General features: G+C 44.8%; 1 protein-coding gene across 2 annotated transcripts in view; it reads left to right on the top strand.

The window, feature by feature from the left end:
• SLC9D1 (solute carrier family 9 member D1) overlaps positions 1–14,597 on the top strand; it is a 65,205-nt gene that overhangs the window by 3,510 nt on the left and 47,098 nt on the right. For both annotated transcript variants that reach the window (XM_006138936.5, XM_006138935.5), the window contains exon 2: positions 3,471–3,991. In XM_006138936.5, the coding sequence (XP_006138998.1) occupies positions 3,545–3,991 (447 nt within the window). In that variant the 5' untranslated portion in view covers positions 3,471–3,544. The remainder of the gene's footprint in view (positions 1–3,470; positions 3,992–14,597) is intronic.

Genomic DNA, 14,597 nt, shown 5'->3' with positions numbered 1-14,597 from the left:
AGCTTTTCTGAAAGAGACCTTCCGAAAAAACTTCTTCCAGAAGAGTGTGTCCATACTTCACTGAAAAAGTGTTCTGCTTTTTTGACAGAATGGATGCTATCTCACATGTAAGCTGTGATTACTATGGGCGGAGTGGCCACCAGGGCACCTGTGCTTTTTCCTTTTCCTCTTTCGTTGAAAGAACTCCCTCTTCCCCATCCACACATGTCTTTTTCTGAAAGAATTCTTTCAGAAAAGGTGTTCTTCCTTGTCGAAAGAGGTTTACCAACGTTGGAAAACCCCTTTGTTCTTTTGATTTGTTTTCGAAAGAACGTGATTGTAGTGTGAACATAAATGAGGGTTTTTCAGAAAAATGGCTGTTTTTCTGAGAAAAACCCCTGGGCTACATCTAGACTACATCCCTTTTTCGGAAAAGGGATGTAAATTAGACGTATCGCAATTGCTAATGAAGCGGGAATTTAAAACTCCCGCGCTTCATTAGTATAAAAATGGCTGCCGCTTTTTTTCGGCACGGAGCTTTGCTGGAGAAAAGCACCAGTCTAGACGCTGATCTTTTGAAAAATAAGGCCTTTTCCGAAAAATCCTTATCCCTTATTTCAAGCTCGTGGCCTGTTTTTTTTGCGGCCCCTGAGTGGGAGCCAAAACAAAAAAGTAGTCAATATAATGGTCTTCTGTGGATATGCGTTTTAGTAGTTAAATTCCTGGACTGTCATTGCTCATTAAAAGTGCTGTCATATGGGTGGAAATTGGATAAATATTGCATTTTATTAACATAAGCAGAACTGACTTCAATGAGGCCTGTTTGTTGTATAGACTTGCCTTAATCAATGTATTAATGCCCATCAGTGTGAAAGAAGCTATTTGCATGTATATGCAACCACACTTGTGGCCCTCAGCATGTGCTGTGAGTATCATTGTGGGCCCTGGGGCTTCCAAAATTGAGTAGTCCTAATCTAGACCATCCCTGATAGACTAACCTTCTCTTAAATATCTCCAGAGATGGAGATTGCACAACCTCCATAGGCAACTTATTCCAGTGTTTAACCACCCTGACGGTTGAGAAGTTTTTCGTAATGTCCAACCTAAACCTCCCTTGCTGCAGTTTAAGCCCATTGCTCCTTGTCTGAGCCTCAGAGGCCAAGGAAAACAATTTTTCTCCCTCCTCCTTGTGACACCCTTTTACATACTGAAAACCACTACCATGTCCCCTCTCAGTCTTCTCCTTTCCAAACTAAGCAAGCATTCTTTCAGTCTTCTGTCATAGCTCATGTTCTCTAGATCTTTAATCATTCTTGTTGCTCTTCTCTGGACTTTCTCCAATTTCTCATGATTTTTCTTGAAATGTAGTGCCCAGAACTGGACACAATACTCCAATTGCGGCCTAATCAGTGCAGAGTAGAGTGGAAGAATGGCTTCTTGTGTCTTGCTCACTACACTCCTGTTAATGCATCCCAGAATCATGTTTGCTTTTTTTTTTTTTTGCAACAGCATCACACTGTTGACTCATATTTAGCTTCTGGTCCACTATGACTCCTAGATTCCTTTCTGCAGCACTTCTTCCTAGACAGTCACTTCCCATTCTGTATGTGTGAGACTGATTGCTCCTTCCTAAATGAAGCACTTTGCATTTGTCCTTATTAAATATCATCCTATTTACCTCAGCCCATTTCTTCAGTTTGTCCAGATCATTTTGAATTATGACCCTATCTTCCAAAGTAATTGTATCCCCTCCCAACTTCGTATCATCTGCAAACTTAATAAGCGTACTGTCTATGCCAATATCTAAATTGTTGATGAAGATATTGAACAGAACTAGTCCCAAAACAGACCCCTGCAGAACCCTACTTGTTATGCCCTTCCATCAGGACTGTGAACCATTAATAACTACTATCTGAGAATGGTTGTCCAGCCAATTATGCACCAATTTATAGATCAGAATATCATGCAAGACAGTATCAATGCTTTACTGAAGTCTAGGTATACCACGTCCACCACTTCTCCCTTATTCATATGACCTGTCATCCTATCAAAGAAAGCTATCAGATTGGTTTGACATGATTTGTTCTTTACAAATCCACACTTGCTGTCACCTTTTTATCTTCCAGGTGTTTGAAGATGAATTCCTTAATTACTTGCTCCATTATCTTTCCCGGCACAGAAGTTAAAGTGACTGGTCTGTAGTTTCCTGGGTTGTTCTTATTTCCCTTTTTATAGATGGGCACTATATTTGCCCTTTTCCAGTCTTCTGTAACCCTCATCCCCCCAAGATACCTATGCCCCTGGTGTGGGAGGTGACTTCCCTTGTTCCCCTGCCCCTAGGCCAATTAGGGCCTGAGAGCAGGGGAGCGTGCAAAGCCTCTTCCGCTCTTCCTTTCTCCCCTGCGAGCAGCACGTGGCACTTAAAAGGGCTACGTGCTTCCCTGACCCCCGGTCCTGAAGCCTCATCCCACCCTGCCAGGAGCACACGGCACTATGAAGTGCTGCATGCTTCTCGCAGGGTGGGGGCAGAGCAGAGAAGGCTTTGCGCGTCCCCCTGTCCTCAGGCCCTAATTGGCCTAGGGGTGGAGGAGCAGCAGGGCCTCTTGCAGGCTGGATCCATCCGCTTGGTAGGCTGGATCTGACCCGCGGAGGCCCTTTTGCTCACCCCTGCCTTAGAATCATTAACTCTATGATTTCATGATCACTTTCACACAAGCTGCCTTCCATTTTCAAATTCTCAACCAGTTCCTTTCTATTTGTTAAAATCAAATCTAGAACAGCTTCACCCCAGTAGCTTTTTTAACCTTCTGAAACAAAAAGTTGTCTTCAATGCAGTCCAAAAACGTATTGGATAGTCTGTGCCACACTGTGTTAGTCACATAAATCTTTAATGCCCATGGCACATAAATATCCTGTACCGTTCTCACTTTCAGGTTACAATGTAAATAAGAAATGGGCAGCATTATCTCATGCAAATTGTAACCAAGCTTGTATGAGCGATTGGCTAAACAAGAAGTAGGACTGAGTGGACTTGTAGGTTCTAAGTTTTACATTGTTTTATTTTTGAATGCAGTTAATTTTTGGACATAATTCTACATTTGTAAGTTCAATTATCATGATAGGGATTGTACTACAGAACTTGTATTAGATTAATTAAAAATACTCTTATTTGTTTTTTACTCTGCATATATTTGTCATAAAAGAAATATAAAGAGAGTTGTACATGTCATATTTTGTTTTGTAATTGAAATCAAAATATTTGAAAATATAGAAAGCATTCAAACATATTTTAATAAATGGTATTCTATTATTGTTTAATAGTGCAATTTATCGCACAATTAATGTTTAAATTACTTGATAGCCCTACTATCTGTTGATCAAAGGAGAACACATACTTTTATTAAGTACTTCATTTGAGACTTTTTAAAAATGGAATTTGGTCTTGTGATCCTGTATTGCATGTTTGACAGTTAATTTGTATTATCTTTCAGCATAAGTGTATTCAAAATGCAAAGAGCATATTGTAGAAGGCTTTGGATTGTTCCTGGTTGCATACAGTAATACAATGAAGGCAATTGAGTTTAATTGCCTATGGATACTGATTTCACTGCTTTGCTGCCAGTTATTGAACACTGCGGAACATGAAGATGTAGTAAAACATGCAATAAAGCTGCATCGTGGGAAAGGTGCTGCTGTCACTCACAGAAAACAGTGGGTCTTAGAAAACTGTAGAAAGCTATCTGGACTCCTTCGACAAAAGAACGTGGTTCTCAACAAACTAAAAAATGCAATAAGATCCGTGGAGAAAGACTTGGTGTTGTCAGATGAAGAGAAGCTTTTTCAGGTGCACACATTTGAGATTTTTCAAAAGGAGCTGAATGAAAGTGAAAATTCAGTCTTTCAAGCAATCCATGGACTCCAGAGAGCTCTTCAGGGTGATTACAAAGATGTTGTAAACATGAAAGAAAGTAGTAGACAGAGATTGGAGGCTTTGAGAGAAGCTGCAATAAAGGTTAGTTCTTTCCAATTTTAATAATGTATAATTCAGTGTAATATGGTAAAGGTTTCATAGGTAGGACCCTACCAATTTCACGGCTGTGAAAAACATGTCATAGACCAGGGGTCAGCAACTTATAGCTCATGAGCCAAATATGGCTCACTAGGGAGCCAAATATGGCTCTTTTGAAGCTCAAGCCCAGTTCCCTCTTGCTCCCCCCAAATCAGGGAGCCTGCACTGGCCCTACAGCAGACATGGGCAAAATAATCTGACCATGGACGCAGCAGGGAGCCCCCAAGCAGACTCCCCTGCATGCCCTGTTCCTGAATGCACTCAGAAAAGCGGCTGATCCAGGAGAGGTAGGTTGAGTGGTGTTTCATGGCTGCTCCTGCCCCCCAGCACAATTCCATTGGCTGGTTTCTGACCAATGGAAGCTGCCTATTTCAAGAACAGGAAGAGCGTGAGGCATCAATCCCTCCTCCCCTCAGGCTCTTAGTCATAGAGCACATGACCCTGCAGCCTGTGCGGGGTTGGGAGGCAGGGCAGGCTCCTGAGAAACATGCTGGGCTGGAATTTCACTGCCAGCCAGAGCCTGCCTCTGGTACACCAGCCCTTTCCTTTCCCCAGCCCTCAGCCTCCCAACCCCACATAACCCAAACTCTCTGTCCCCCCTCCGGAGCCCATACCCCCTGCCAAACCCCGCACCTCAGTCCTCTGCCTCGGATCACATTCCCCTCCTGCTCTAGGTCATAATCAAAACCCCTGCACCCTCTCCTGTACCCCAGTCTCTTGCCCTAGGTCACAATCCAAATTCCTAAACTGTAATCCCTGTCCTAGGTCACAATCAAAACCCCTGCACCCCAGTCATGTGCCTCAGGTCACAACCGCCTCCTTCACCCAATCTCAGTGGCCCCAACCCAAAAAAGGTTCCCCATCCCTGTAGGGATGTAATAGTGTAGTTGAGTGGTCCCCAACCTCATGGGGCTGCCAGGGGCGGGGCCACGCATGCACCGTGCGCCCGGGGGTGGCACCCGCATGCACTGCACGCCCTGGTTGGGGGCCGTGCATGCGCTGAGCGCCCAGGGCCTGTGGTGCAAGAATGGCTTGGGCTGGCACCCTGGTCACTAGGTGGGCACACATAAATGCCCCAGCAGGTGCCATGGCACTCGCGGGCACTGAGTTGGGGACAACTGGGTAGTCAATTAACCAATAAGCAACAGCTTATAGGTTAATGCTGTAGACTACATGCATCCCCCACTCACTTGCCAGTAAATTTTTTAGCAGCAGGCCAGCAGTCCCACTCGGTCCTGGCTTGAAACTGGTCTGGGACCTTCCCCTGCTGTGGCTTTGCATTTAAAGCAGGCGTGGGCAAAATGGCCTCCGAGGGCTCGATCCAATTAGGGCCTGCGAGCGGGAGAGCACTCGAAGCCTCCTCCTGCCAGGAGCATGCGGCACTTTGAAGCGCTGCTTGCAGGGCGGGGGCAGAGCAGAGAAGGCTTTGCATGCTCCACTGCCCCCAGGCCTTAATTGGCCTTGGGGCAGGGGAGTGAGAGAAATCTCTTCTCACACCAGGGGCATGGGCACCTTGGGGGAATGTGGGGTGAAATATCTTGGCCATGCCCCTTCCGCTTGATGCCCCACCCTTCCTATGTGGCCCAGGGCCACTTCAAAAATTTCCGAAGTGGCCCCCAGCAAAAAATTATTGTCCACCCCTTATTTAAAGTGTACTAAGAGCCGGGTGGGCAGGCAGCCCAGCTCAGTTCCGGCTTGCACTGGGTCTAGGAGCTCTGACCCCCCCCAGACAAGGGCCACTGCCACCCTGTGCTGCCTCCTCTTTATCAGAGGTAGCAGCACAGGGCGAAAGGCAGCTGGTCCACGAGGGGAGCTGGTTTTTAAACTGGCTCCCGTTGCAACCAGCTCCAGACTGGCACCCTGCACTGCTGCCTCTGATACAGAGCCAGCAGAGTGGAGTGGCAGGGGGCTCCTCAGGAGTGAGGTTGGAGCACACTGGCTGCCACCTCTGCCCCCAGGGACTATAGAATAGTTGAGTAATCAAGAAGAATTCATGAGGTTACTCAATTATTCAATTAACCAATATTTAACATTCCTATTCCCCGCCCATAAATAAAGACAATGTTGAAACCTTTTGTGTTGGACATAATATTTTACTTTATTTAAAAATGAAGCCTGGCCAACAAGCCCCCAATTTGGGGCCTTGCTCCCACCTGGCCGCAGTGTCATAACATTCCTGAACTCTCCCACACACACAAACCCTGAGCCCATCATACACCCAACCCCCCTGCTCTGAGTCCCTTAGACTCTCCAACCCAAATTTCTGCGCCCTCCACATCCCAGCCCCCTACCATAAGATTGATAGAAGACAGCCTGAATGTGTGCATGAAGCTGGATTTGAGCAGTTACAATGTAAACGTCAAAGAAATGCGTGAAAAGACTCAGCAGCAGAAGTCCCATTAAATAAAGTCTGTGAGTACAATGTTTCATTTATGCTATTATTAATCATTATGTCAATTATCATTAATACTAAGTTGTATATTTTCAGTTACACAAATGTGCATTCTTACATGTTTCTTTGTTGACCATTTGTTCTCAATTTTGATGTAGTTTGGCTCTTTGGTTTGAAAAGGTTGCCGATCCCTGTCATAGACCATGAAATCTGCCCTGCCCCGTAAAATCATAGCTCACCATGCTATTAGGAGCCTGGGGCTCCCAGCTGCTAGTCTGGCCAGGCTGGGGAGAGACAGGATTTGTCCTTCCCCTACATGGCCCCTCTTGTTGGGGACATCAGACTCGCCTTGAGAAGCACTTCAGAAATGAGGTAGGTACATCCTCACTTCTGCACTGGAGAAACCATAGAGCAGAGCCCCCAGCTTCTGTCTCCCATTTTCCCCAGGGTTCCTACTACCATTTGGGCCATGGAGCTTGGGGCTTCCTTCCCTTAGTAGTTCTAGCTGGGGCTAAGGCTTAGGCTTCTGCTTCCAGTGGCTTCAATTGGGGCAGTCTGGGCTCCGCTACACCTGTGCTTCTGTGCAACACAGGGTTTCATTCCCCAGCAGTTCCAGCTGGGGTTGGGCGCTTCTGCTCCCAGCATCTGGGACAGCCCAGGTTCTGGGCTTCTGCCCACCCCTGAAGTTCCGGAAGCGCTGGAATGTGATTATTCAAATGAAGCGTGGGATATTTAAATTTCCGCTTCATTTGCACTTCCAATGTGTCCAATTTACATCCCTCTGCCGACAGAGGGGTGTAGTTTAGACACGGCCTTTGCCTTGCGGAACTGTTAGCTGCTTATGCGATCTGTCCAGGCAAGACACTGCTTGATTCAAGTCTTGCTTAATCTTTTAAAATTAGACTGCAAGTTTATTTTGTTTCTTATGTAAACAACTTTGCTTTCTAAACAGCCTGTCAAATGTTTTTTGGCACAGCATGTGTTCGTAGATTACTCTTTATTGAGCACATATTGCCCATGCTTTGAAGTCAATGTTCCTCCTTGCTGAACTTTAGACAAATGGGTGTAGATAAATGGGAACAGTGTAATAGCTAAAAACATTTAATTTTTATGCAATTTTACACATCAAATGAGTTATAACTAAAAACTAACACATATTATTGCTCTGGGATTAATTAAGCGCATAGACAATAGTCACAGGTAAACTAGTTAACAGGGCACATGCCATGTAATTACAGTGTGACATTATCTTCCTTTGTTCTTTTCTAACAAGTGGATACAAAAACATTAGTAGCTAGTAGGTCCACAGATAAGTGACTACAATAATCTTAAAAGTCTCAGGCTATGTCTAGACTACAGAGTTTTTCTGGGATACCAAAGGTATTCTGGAAAAATTCTGCCGCGTCCAGTGAACGCGTCTGCTCTTCCGACATTTTGGGCAGAAGAGCAAATGCATTCTTTCAGAAGCCCTGTGTTCCTCATTTTAAGAGGATTAAGGGCTCTTCTGAAAGAGGTTTTTCTGAAATTTGGCCCAGTGTAGATGGGCCGAATTTTGGAAAAGCCTCTTCCCAAAAAAAAATTGGAAAAAGGGTACGCAAATTGTGCAAAATTTTTGAAAGTCTTTTTCCAAAAAAAGCAGCAGTCTTGACGTAGCCTCTGTTAGTCTGTACCTAAAAATACTTTAAGGTGCTACAGGACCATTGTTGTTTTTAGAGACTAACCAAAAATATATAGATAGCATCATGAGCTTCTGTGGGCACAACCCACTTCTTCTTCTTTGTCATCTGAAGAAGTGGGTTGTGCCCCTGAAAGCTCATGATACTACCTATATATAATTTTGGTTGGTCTCTAAGGCTAGGTCTATACTGCAAATTGCATATCATTTTCCGATTTACTTTCAAAAGAGGCTTTTCAGAAATTTTGTGTGTCTACACAGTGCCAAATTTCAGAAAAAAGTGTTCTTTCAATGCATCTCTTATTCTTCGTAGAATGAGGTTTACAGAGGTATCCCGGAAAAGCAATGCAGTCTAGATGTAGCCTAAAGTTCTATAGGACCAGTGTTCCCTTTAAGGTGCACGCCTGTGTGGCTGTGCACAAAAAATTCTAACCCTGCCCACCACCTTCACAGCACTTACCTTCCAGCTGTGGACCTGGTTGCTCTCCTGGCAGGGCCGTGTGGCAGGTGGGAACAGGTCCACTTGAGGATGGCTGCTCTAGCATCCGAGGCTGTGTTGGAGAATGGGCAGCTGCTGCCAGGTCCAAGGCCATCTTGGGAGGTGGCACAAAAGTTAATAGTAATCGAGCTGTTCAAATGCAAGTGGTAGTCCATACTGCGTATAACACTGCTTAGTGTTGTTTGGCTGTCTTACTGTCCCCTGCTGAAGGAAGGATAGCAGATGATGTGAGCTAATGGTATAACATGGCTTGCTGTACCAAGACATTCTACAACATATCAACCTGCTCATCATTTTACATTACAGGTGTTCTCAAGAATATGGTGGGTATGTGAGCCCCATACATTCCATTTTGCAGGAATCTTGACACGTCTATGCTCATTCCACAGAGTTGCCTTCCTGGATCTTGTCAAAAAGAGGAAGCGATCCAAGTGGCTGTTTTAGAACATATAAGGGCTTCACTTTTGCTTCAATCAGCTTTGTTGAACACAGTGATCAAAAAACTGTTTGAAGCAAAAATGGAACATTTTAAGCTGCTAAAGTGGCCTTGGGGAAGAAGGGATGCACACAGTTTGGTGTGTTGATTAGATTAACTTCGGTATGAGTTAAAACCTTCCTGAAAAGTTTTCTTCATCTTCAGGAATGGTTTTTGATAGCTGGATATTTTACATTTAATTTTCAGCTTCTTTTTAATAGTGAAGTTAGTTAATTCTAATGAAAACAAAATAAATAAATATTATGCATATATTTTGCAACTTTCATCCATTTTAAAAATCAATATCTCTACGTGGTATCTACGTGTTTTGTTAGTCTTGAAGGTGCTGCAAGACTATTTGTTGTTGTTTAAGTTTTTCAGGGTTATCAGTCCTATTACACCAGGGATGAATTTGCGTTTACATCTCTAGTTTAAAAAGCAGTGAAAGCCAATAAAGAGATAATCTACAATTTATGAGGCTGTCTTACAGATTTTTACCTTACCTGTCTTTAATTTGCTTACATGGCTATTAGGCAGGAGTATGGCAACTGAATGGGAGAAAGGGAATACTCCGCAGAGCTAATCTACAGAAACTAAGCCACTCCACACTGGATAGAGAAAGATGGAAGGAAGTAGTGAGGGCAGCATCGGACACCAACGGGCGTTGAACCCATGGTGGTTGTTGATGATGATGATGATCAGGGCTTGACAAATTATACAATCTACTCGCCCATCGGTGAGTAGATTGTATAACCCGGAAGAGCCGGGTTCGGGCGATCTGCGCATGTGCAGATCGCCGGACAGTGCGGCTGGCGAGTGGGGCTCGCCGCGGTTCGGCGAGTCCTGATGATGATGATTGAATCCTAAGGTCCCTGTTACAATGAGTAGGGAGAGACTAGACACATAAAGACAAAGGGGAAAATGAGACAAATTTACATTTAATGTCTATCTCATTGGCTAGAAATAGGCAAGTTAGAGGAGTTTGGGATGGTGTCTTTTTATGAGATCACGCTTTTAGATTTATCTTGCGTAATGCAAGATGGATAATAAAACTGTCATCAACTATTGGAGCTGGGCAGGAAATGTGCTTTGTGTCCCATGAAAATTTGAATTATCTGAAAATATTCCTGTTCCAAATCAGGATGAAAATAGAAATCTCAAATTTCTCAAGCCAAAAATCTAGAGAAAAAATCCCATCCTGAGTCAAATGAAACTTTTGTTTTCATGATTTCCAAATGTTTTGTTTTGATTTTTTATTTTTAAACTGTTTTACTATACTTCTCTTAAAAAATTGAAAAGTTTTTCTGTAGTAGAAGACAGGAATTTTTTATTTAGAAAAGGTCAGAACATTTTGATAATTTCAAAACTTTTAAATAATTTTTACAAGTTGAAAAATTACTTGAAACTGACCCTTTCCTGCAAACAATGAACAGTATTTCATCACAAAATTAGTCATCCATTCTGGCCATGATTTGATTCTGGATGAGGCCCCTGACTTTCCATATATATATGATATTTGTTAATAACCTGGGTGCCATGGTGGCACATATCCAAACAAGTGCACGTGACCTCAATATTGGTGCATAAGACAAAACTCACTCTGCTCATGGATAGAAAATCTTAGAGGGAACACTTTATAGCAGTGTTTCCCAAAAAGTGAAAATAAGGGTTGGTGTGGGTGAGCCGGGCGATTGCCCGGGCTGCCATTTTCAAGTGTTTCGTGGGGTTTTTTTTGCTTGACATTTTTTCCACCTTTTTTTCTCCTTTGGTCGACCAGTTTCCCCCCGCAATTTAAAAAAAAAAAAAAAAAGGTTCCGTGGTCAAATAAAACCTGCTTTACAGCACCATTATTGTTTAAGGTTTTTTACAATAACATTAGTATTTCTTCTGATGTTAGTTTTTTTACTATAGGGGTACTTAAGAGCAAATAAGCAAGAGGATATTGCCAAACTTAACAGATGTTACATTTTACAAATGAGGTGGTTTACATGTTACAATGCCTATTGACATTCTTCTGTGGTTCACAGACAGGTGAATTGCCTATTGCTTTTAATCTAAACTGGTTTGTCTACATTGCAGCCTCCACCCCCGACCTACCTCAGTGGATCACCCAGCCTGACTGGACTGTGGAGGGAGGGGAGAGCATAATCACAAAACCTAAGAGTGGTGGGCACATGACCCCATGTGCCCCCCCACATGGCCTTCCCTAGGGGAGACCTGGGCCAATCCCCCAGTGCCACTGGCATGGGACTCAGGGCAACCCATCCACTGCAGATCCTATCTCTGCCTTGCCTTGCTCCCCTGCCACTCTGACCCTGCTTCACACTTTTCCCCAAGTCCACCCCCTTCATGAAGCCCCCTTCCCGAGCAATGTGAGCTGGGGAATTACCAGTGTCTCAGCAACAGCAAGGGTTGGCTCTCCTCTTGCTCTCACTGGGGCAGCGGGAGTTGGGATGACCCAGCAATCTGCTCCTCTCTACCATCTCCCAACCCATTATGTCCCGCTTCTCCATGGTGGCAGGAAGCAGTGCGATCTGTGACTAGGGTGGTCCGCTTCCTGCTGCAGTGGTGAAGTGAAGTGCAACAGGCTGGGAAAGGGCCAGACTGCTGGGTCACTCCAGCTCCTGCCACCACGGTGGGTGTGTGTGTGTGTGGGGGGGCAATCCCTGCCGCTGCCGCCGCCCTGTGGCAGGCCCCCTGATAATCCCCCAGGCCACCCTGAGACCCATACATAGGACAATTGAGGTGGCCACCAATGACCCCCCAAAGTTCAGGGCCTGGGGCAGGATGGCTCTGCCCCCTCTGGTCATCTTTGTTTGCCCTGGGTGCTAATATGTCTAATTAAGGCATTTTAGCATTTGGCCTCTATCCCCAGACTATTTAATGGGTCTCAAACATTTGAACAGGCCACAAACATTTAAAAATGGGTCCTGAGCCCAAAAAAGTTGAGGATCGCTGTCATGGATGACAAGAGACTGAGGTATCTAAGGATGTGCAAGGGATATTGGGAACAGAAGGTTGGAAGCAGACTGAAACATAGAGCAGTTTGTACTCTGAACACAGGGTATGAGGGATATGGAAAGTATGACACAGAGTACCTTGAGCACAATGTTCTTCAGTCAAACCCTCAGCATGCCTCATGCTTGTGTTTCATGGAAGTTCAGGAGCTTTCTGAAGCTGTGGCAGTCATTATGCAATAAACATGATTTTTGACAATTTCACTGCTGTACAGAATTTTTAAGTGGGGGGGAACAATGCAGATTCCTATGAACCAAAATATTTTGTGAATTGTTCTAATTTAAAAAATGAATTTAGAAAATCAAAATGTTTCTGACATTTTTTATAAATGAAATGAAAAGTTTTTGATCGAAAACTACTTATTTAGAAATTGTCTCCAATTTTATTACAAAAAGCCTAAAAACATTTGTAAAAGCTCACTTGAAATGACACTTTTAATCTTATTCTAAAAGATTTGTTTATTTGTAACTACTAGCAAAATAAAACATCAGTTTTTCCTAAAGATCTAGTTCTAAATAGCATCTGTGAAGCTACTCTGAATAAGAGAGTTACTTCCTGTGGGCTGGATATAAATTGCCGAGTCCCTTCAGAAATCTTTTGGTGATAGGATGAGCGAACACAGAATGACCGTCCACCGGAAGACGGAAGGCTGAAATTGCTGCTAGATGCACTCTTAGGGAAGAAATCGCCATTCCCGTTGCATCACATAGTCAAGGATCTGTTGTATAGGCAGCAACAGAGGGTCAAGATCCTTTGCCAAGCACCATGACTGAAAACAATGCCACATATGGAGGTAGGATTTATGTGTCGTATGCCGCCCACTGTTAATCAACAAGTGCCTCATGTCCTGAGAGCAGGAGAGCACGGATGCTTGGAGCAAGCTAGGTTGCACGCTGTCAGGTGCATGCGGTCGATGGCTGGGTGGAGCATTGTGCCGTGTTGCTGGGACAGTAAATTGAACAGACTTGGTAGCCCTCGTGGTTCGGCAACCGACATTCTCGACAGCTGTGTCTGCCGGGGCCAGAAAGGCACTATCAGAATTACTGTTGCGCAGTCTGCTGCTATTTTCTCTAGAACTCTCGGGACGAGTGGAAGAGGAGGAAAGGCGTACAGCAATTGATGACGACTCCAGACCAGCAGGAAGGCATCCCCCAAGGAGTCTTTGCCGATGCCCGCTCGTGAGCAATACTGATGACATTTTCTGTTGTGTTGGGTGGCGAACAAGTCTACATTGGGGAAGCCCCAGTGTTGGAAAATGTGGCGGAGCACCTCGATGTGTAACTCCCACTCGTGTTGTGAGAGGAAATGTCTGCTCAGAGTATCAGCAATCACGTTGTCCTTGCTGGGAAGGTATGCTGCTGTTATGGTGATACCCTGCCAAATCGCCCAATTCCACAGGTGATTGCGCAAAGAGAGCGGGAGTGTGCCCCTCCTTGCCTGTTGACGTAATACACCATGCATATGTTGTCGGTGAGAATCTGTATTGAGCGACCTCGAATGATGTGCAAGCATTGAAGACTGCCCTTAGTTCGAGAGAGTTTATATGTTGTAGTGATTCCTGGGGCGTCCAGAGACCCTGCGCCCGGTGCTCCTGAAGGTGAGCGCCCCAGCCGAGCAGGGAGGCATCTGTTGTGATCTGTAGTGCTGGTTTGCGGGCATGAAAGGGGACCCCTACCAGTATATTGTTGGGGCTGTCCCACCATGCCAAGGAAGTCCGGAACTGCATTGGCACCAAAACCACCCTGTATGTGCTGTGCATCCGAGGAGTGTACACGGTGAACAACCAATGTTGAAGACTGCGAAGATGAAGCCTGGCATGCAGAACCACATACGTCATAGCTGCCATATGCCCCAACAACTGTAAACAGGTGAGTATTCAGGACTTGGGAGAAATTGATACTGACTGCACCAAGTCCTGCATGAGATGAAACCTCTTTAGAGGCAAGTATGCCCTCGCGGTCAGGGAGTTGAGTCTTGCTCCGATAAACTCCAGGTCGCGAGTTGGCATCAGGAAGGACTTCTCTAGATTGATTATGAGTCCAAGGGCTGCAAACAGAATGGTAGTGGTGGACACCGCCCTTGTGGCCTCGTCGACAGTGGAAGCCTTCAGGAGGCACTCGTCTAGGTACGAAAAAACTGTAATGTCGAAGTGCCGTAGGTAAGCCGCCACTACCGCCAGGGTTTTGGAGAAAACTCGTGGGGCGCCGAGAGACCGAAGGGTAGTACATGGTACTGATAGTGGTCGGATCCCACTATGAAATGAAGGAATCTTCTGTGAGCAGGATGTATTGTTATGTGAAAGTAAGCGTCCTGAAGTTTGAGGGACGCGAACCAATCCCCTTTGTCAAGAGCAGGAATGATCGAAGCTAACATGACCATCTTGAATTTTTGTCGTCTGAGATGATGGTTGAGTCGATGTAAGTCCAGGATAGGCCTCCAAGCCCCTGACTTCTTTTGGGTGAGGAAGTAACAAGAATAGAATCCTCTTCC

Source organism: Pelodiscus sinensis, chromosome 1, assembly GCF_052426305.1.
Source record: "Pelodiscus sinensis isolate ZL-2025 chromosome 1, ASM5242630v1, whole genome shotgun sequence".
Classification (NCBI taxonomy): domain Eukaryota; kingdom Metazoa; phylum Chordata; order Testudines; family Trionychidae; genus Pelodiscus; species Pelodiscus sinensis.
Note: the sequence above shows the minus strand (reverse complement) of the source record. Positions and strands in the feature narration are given on the sequence as shown.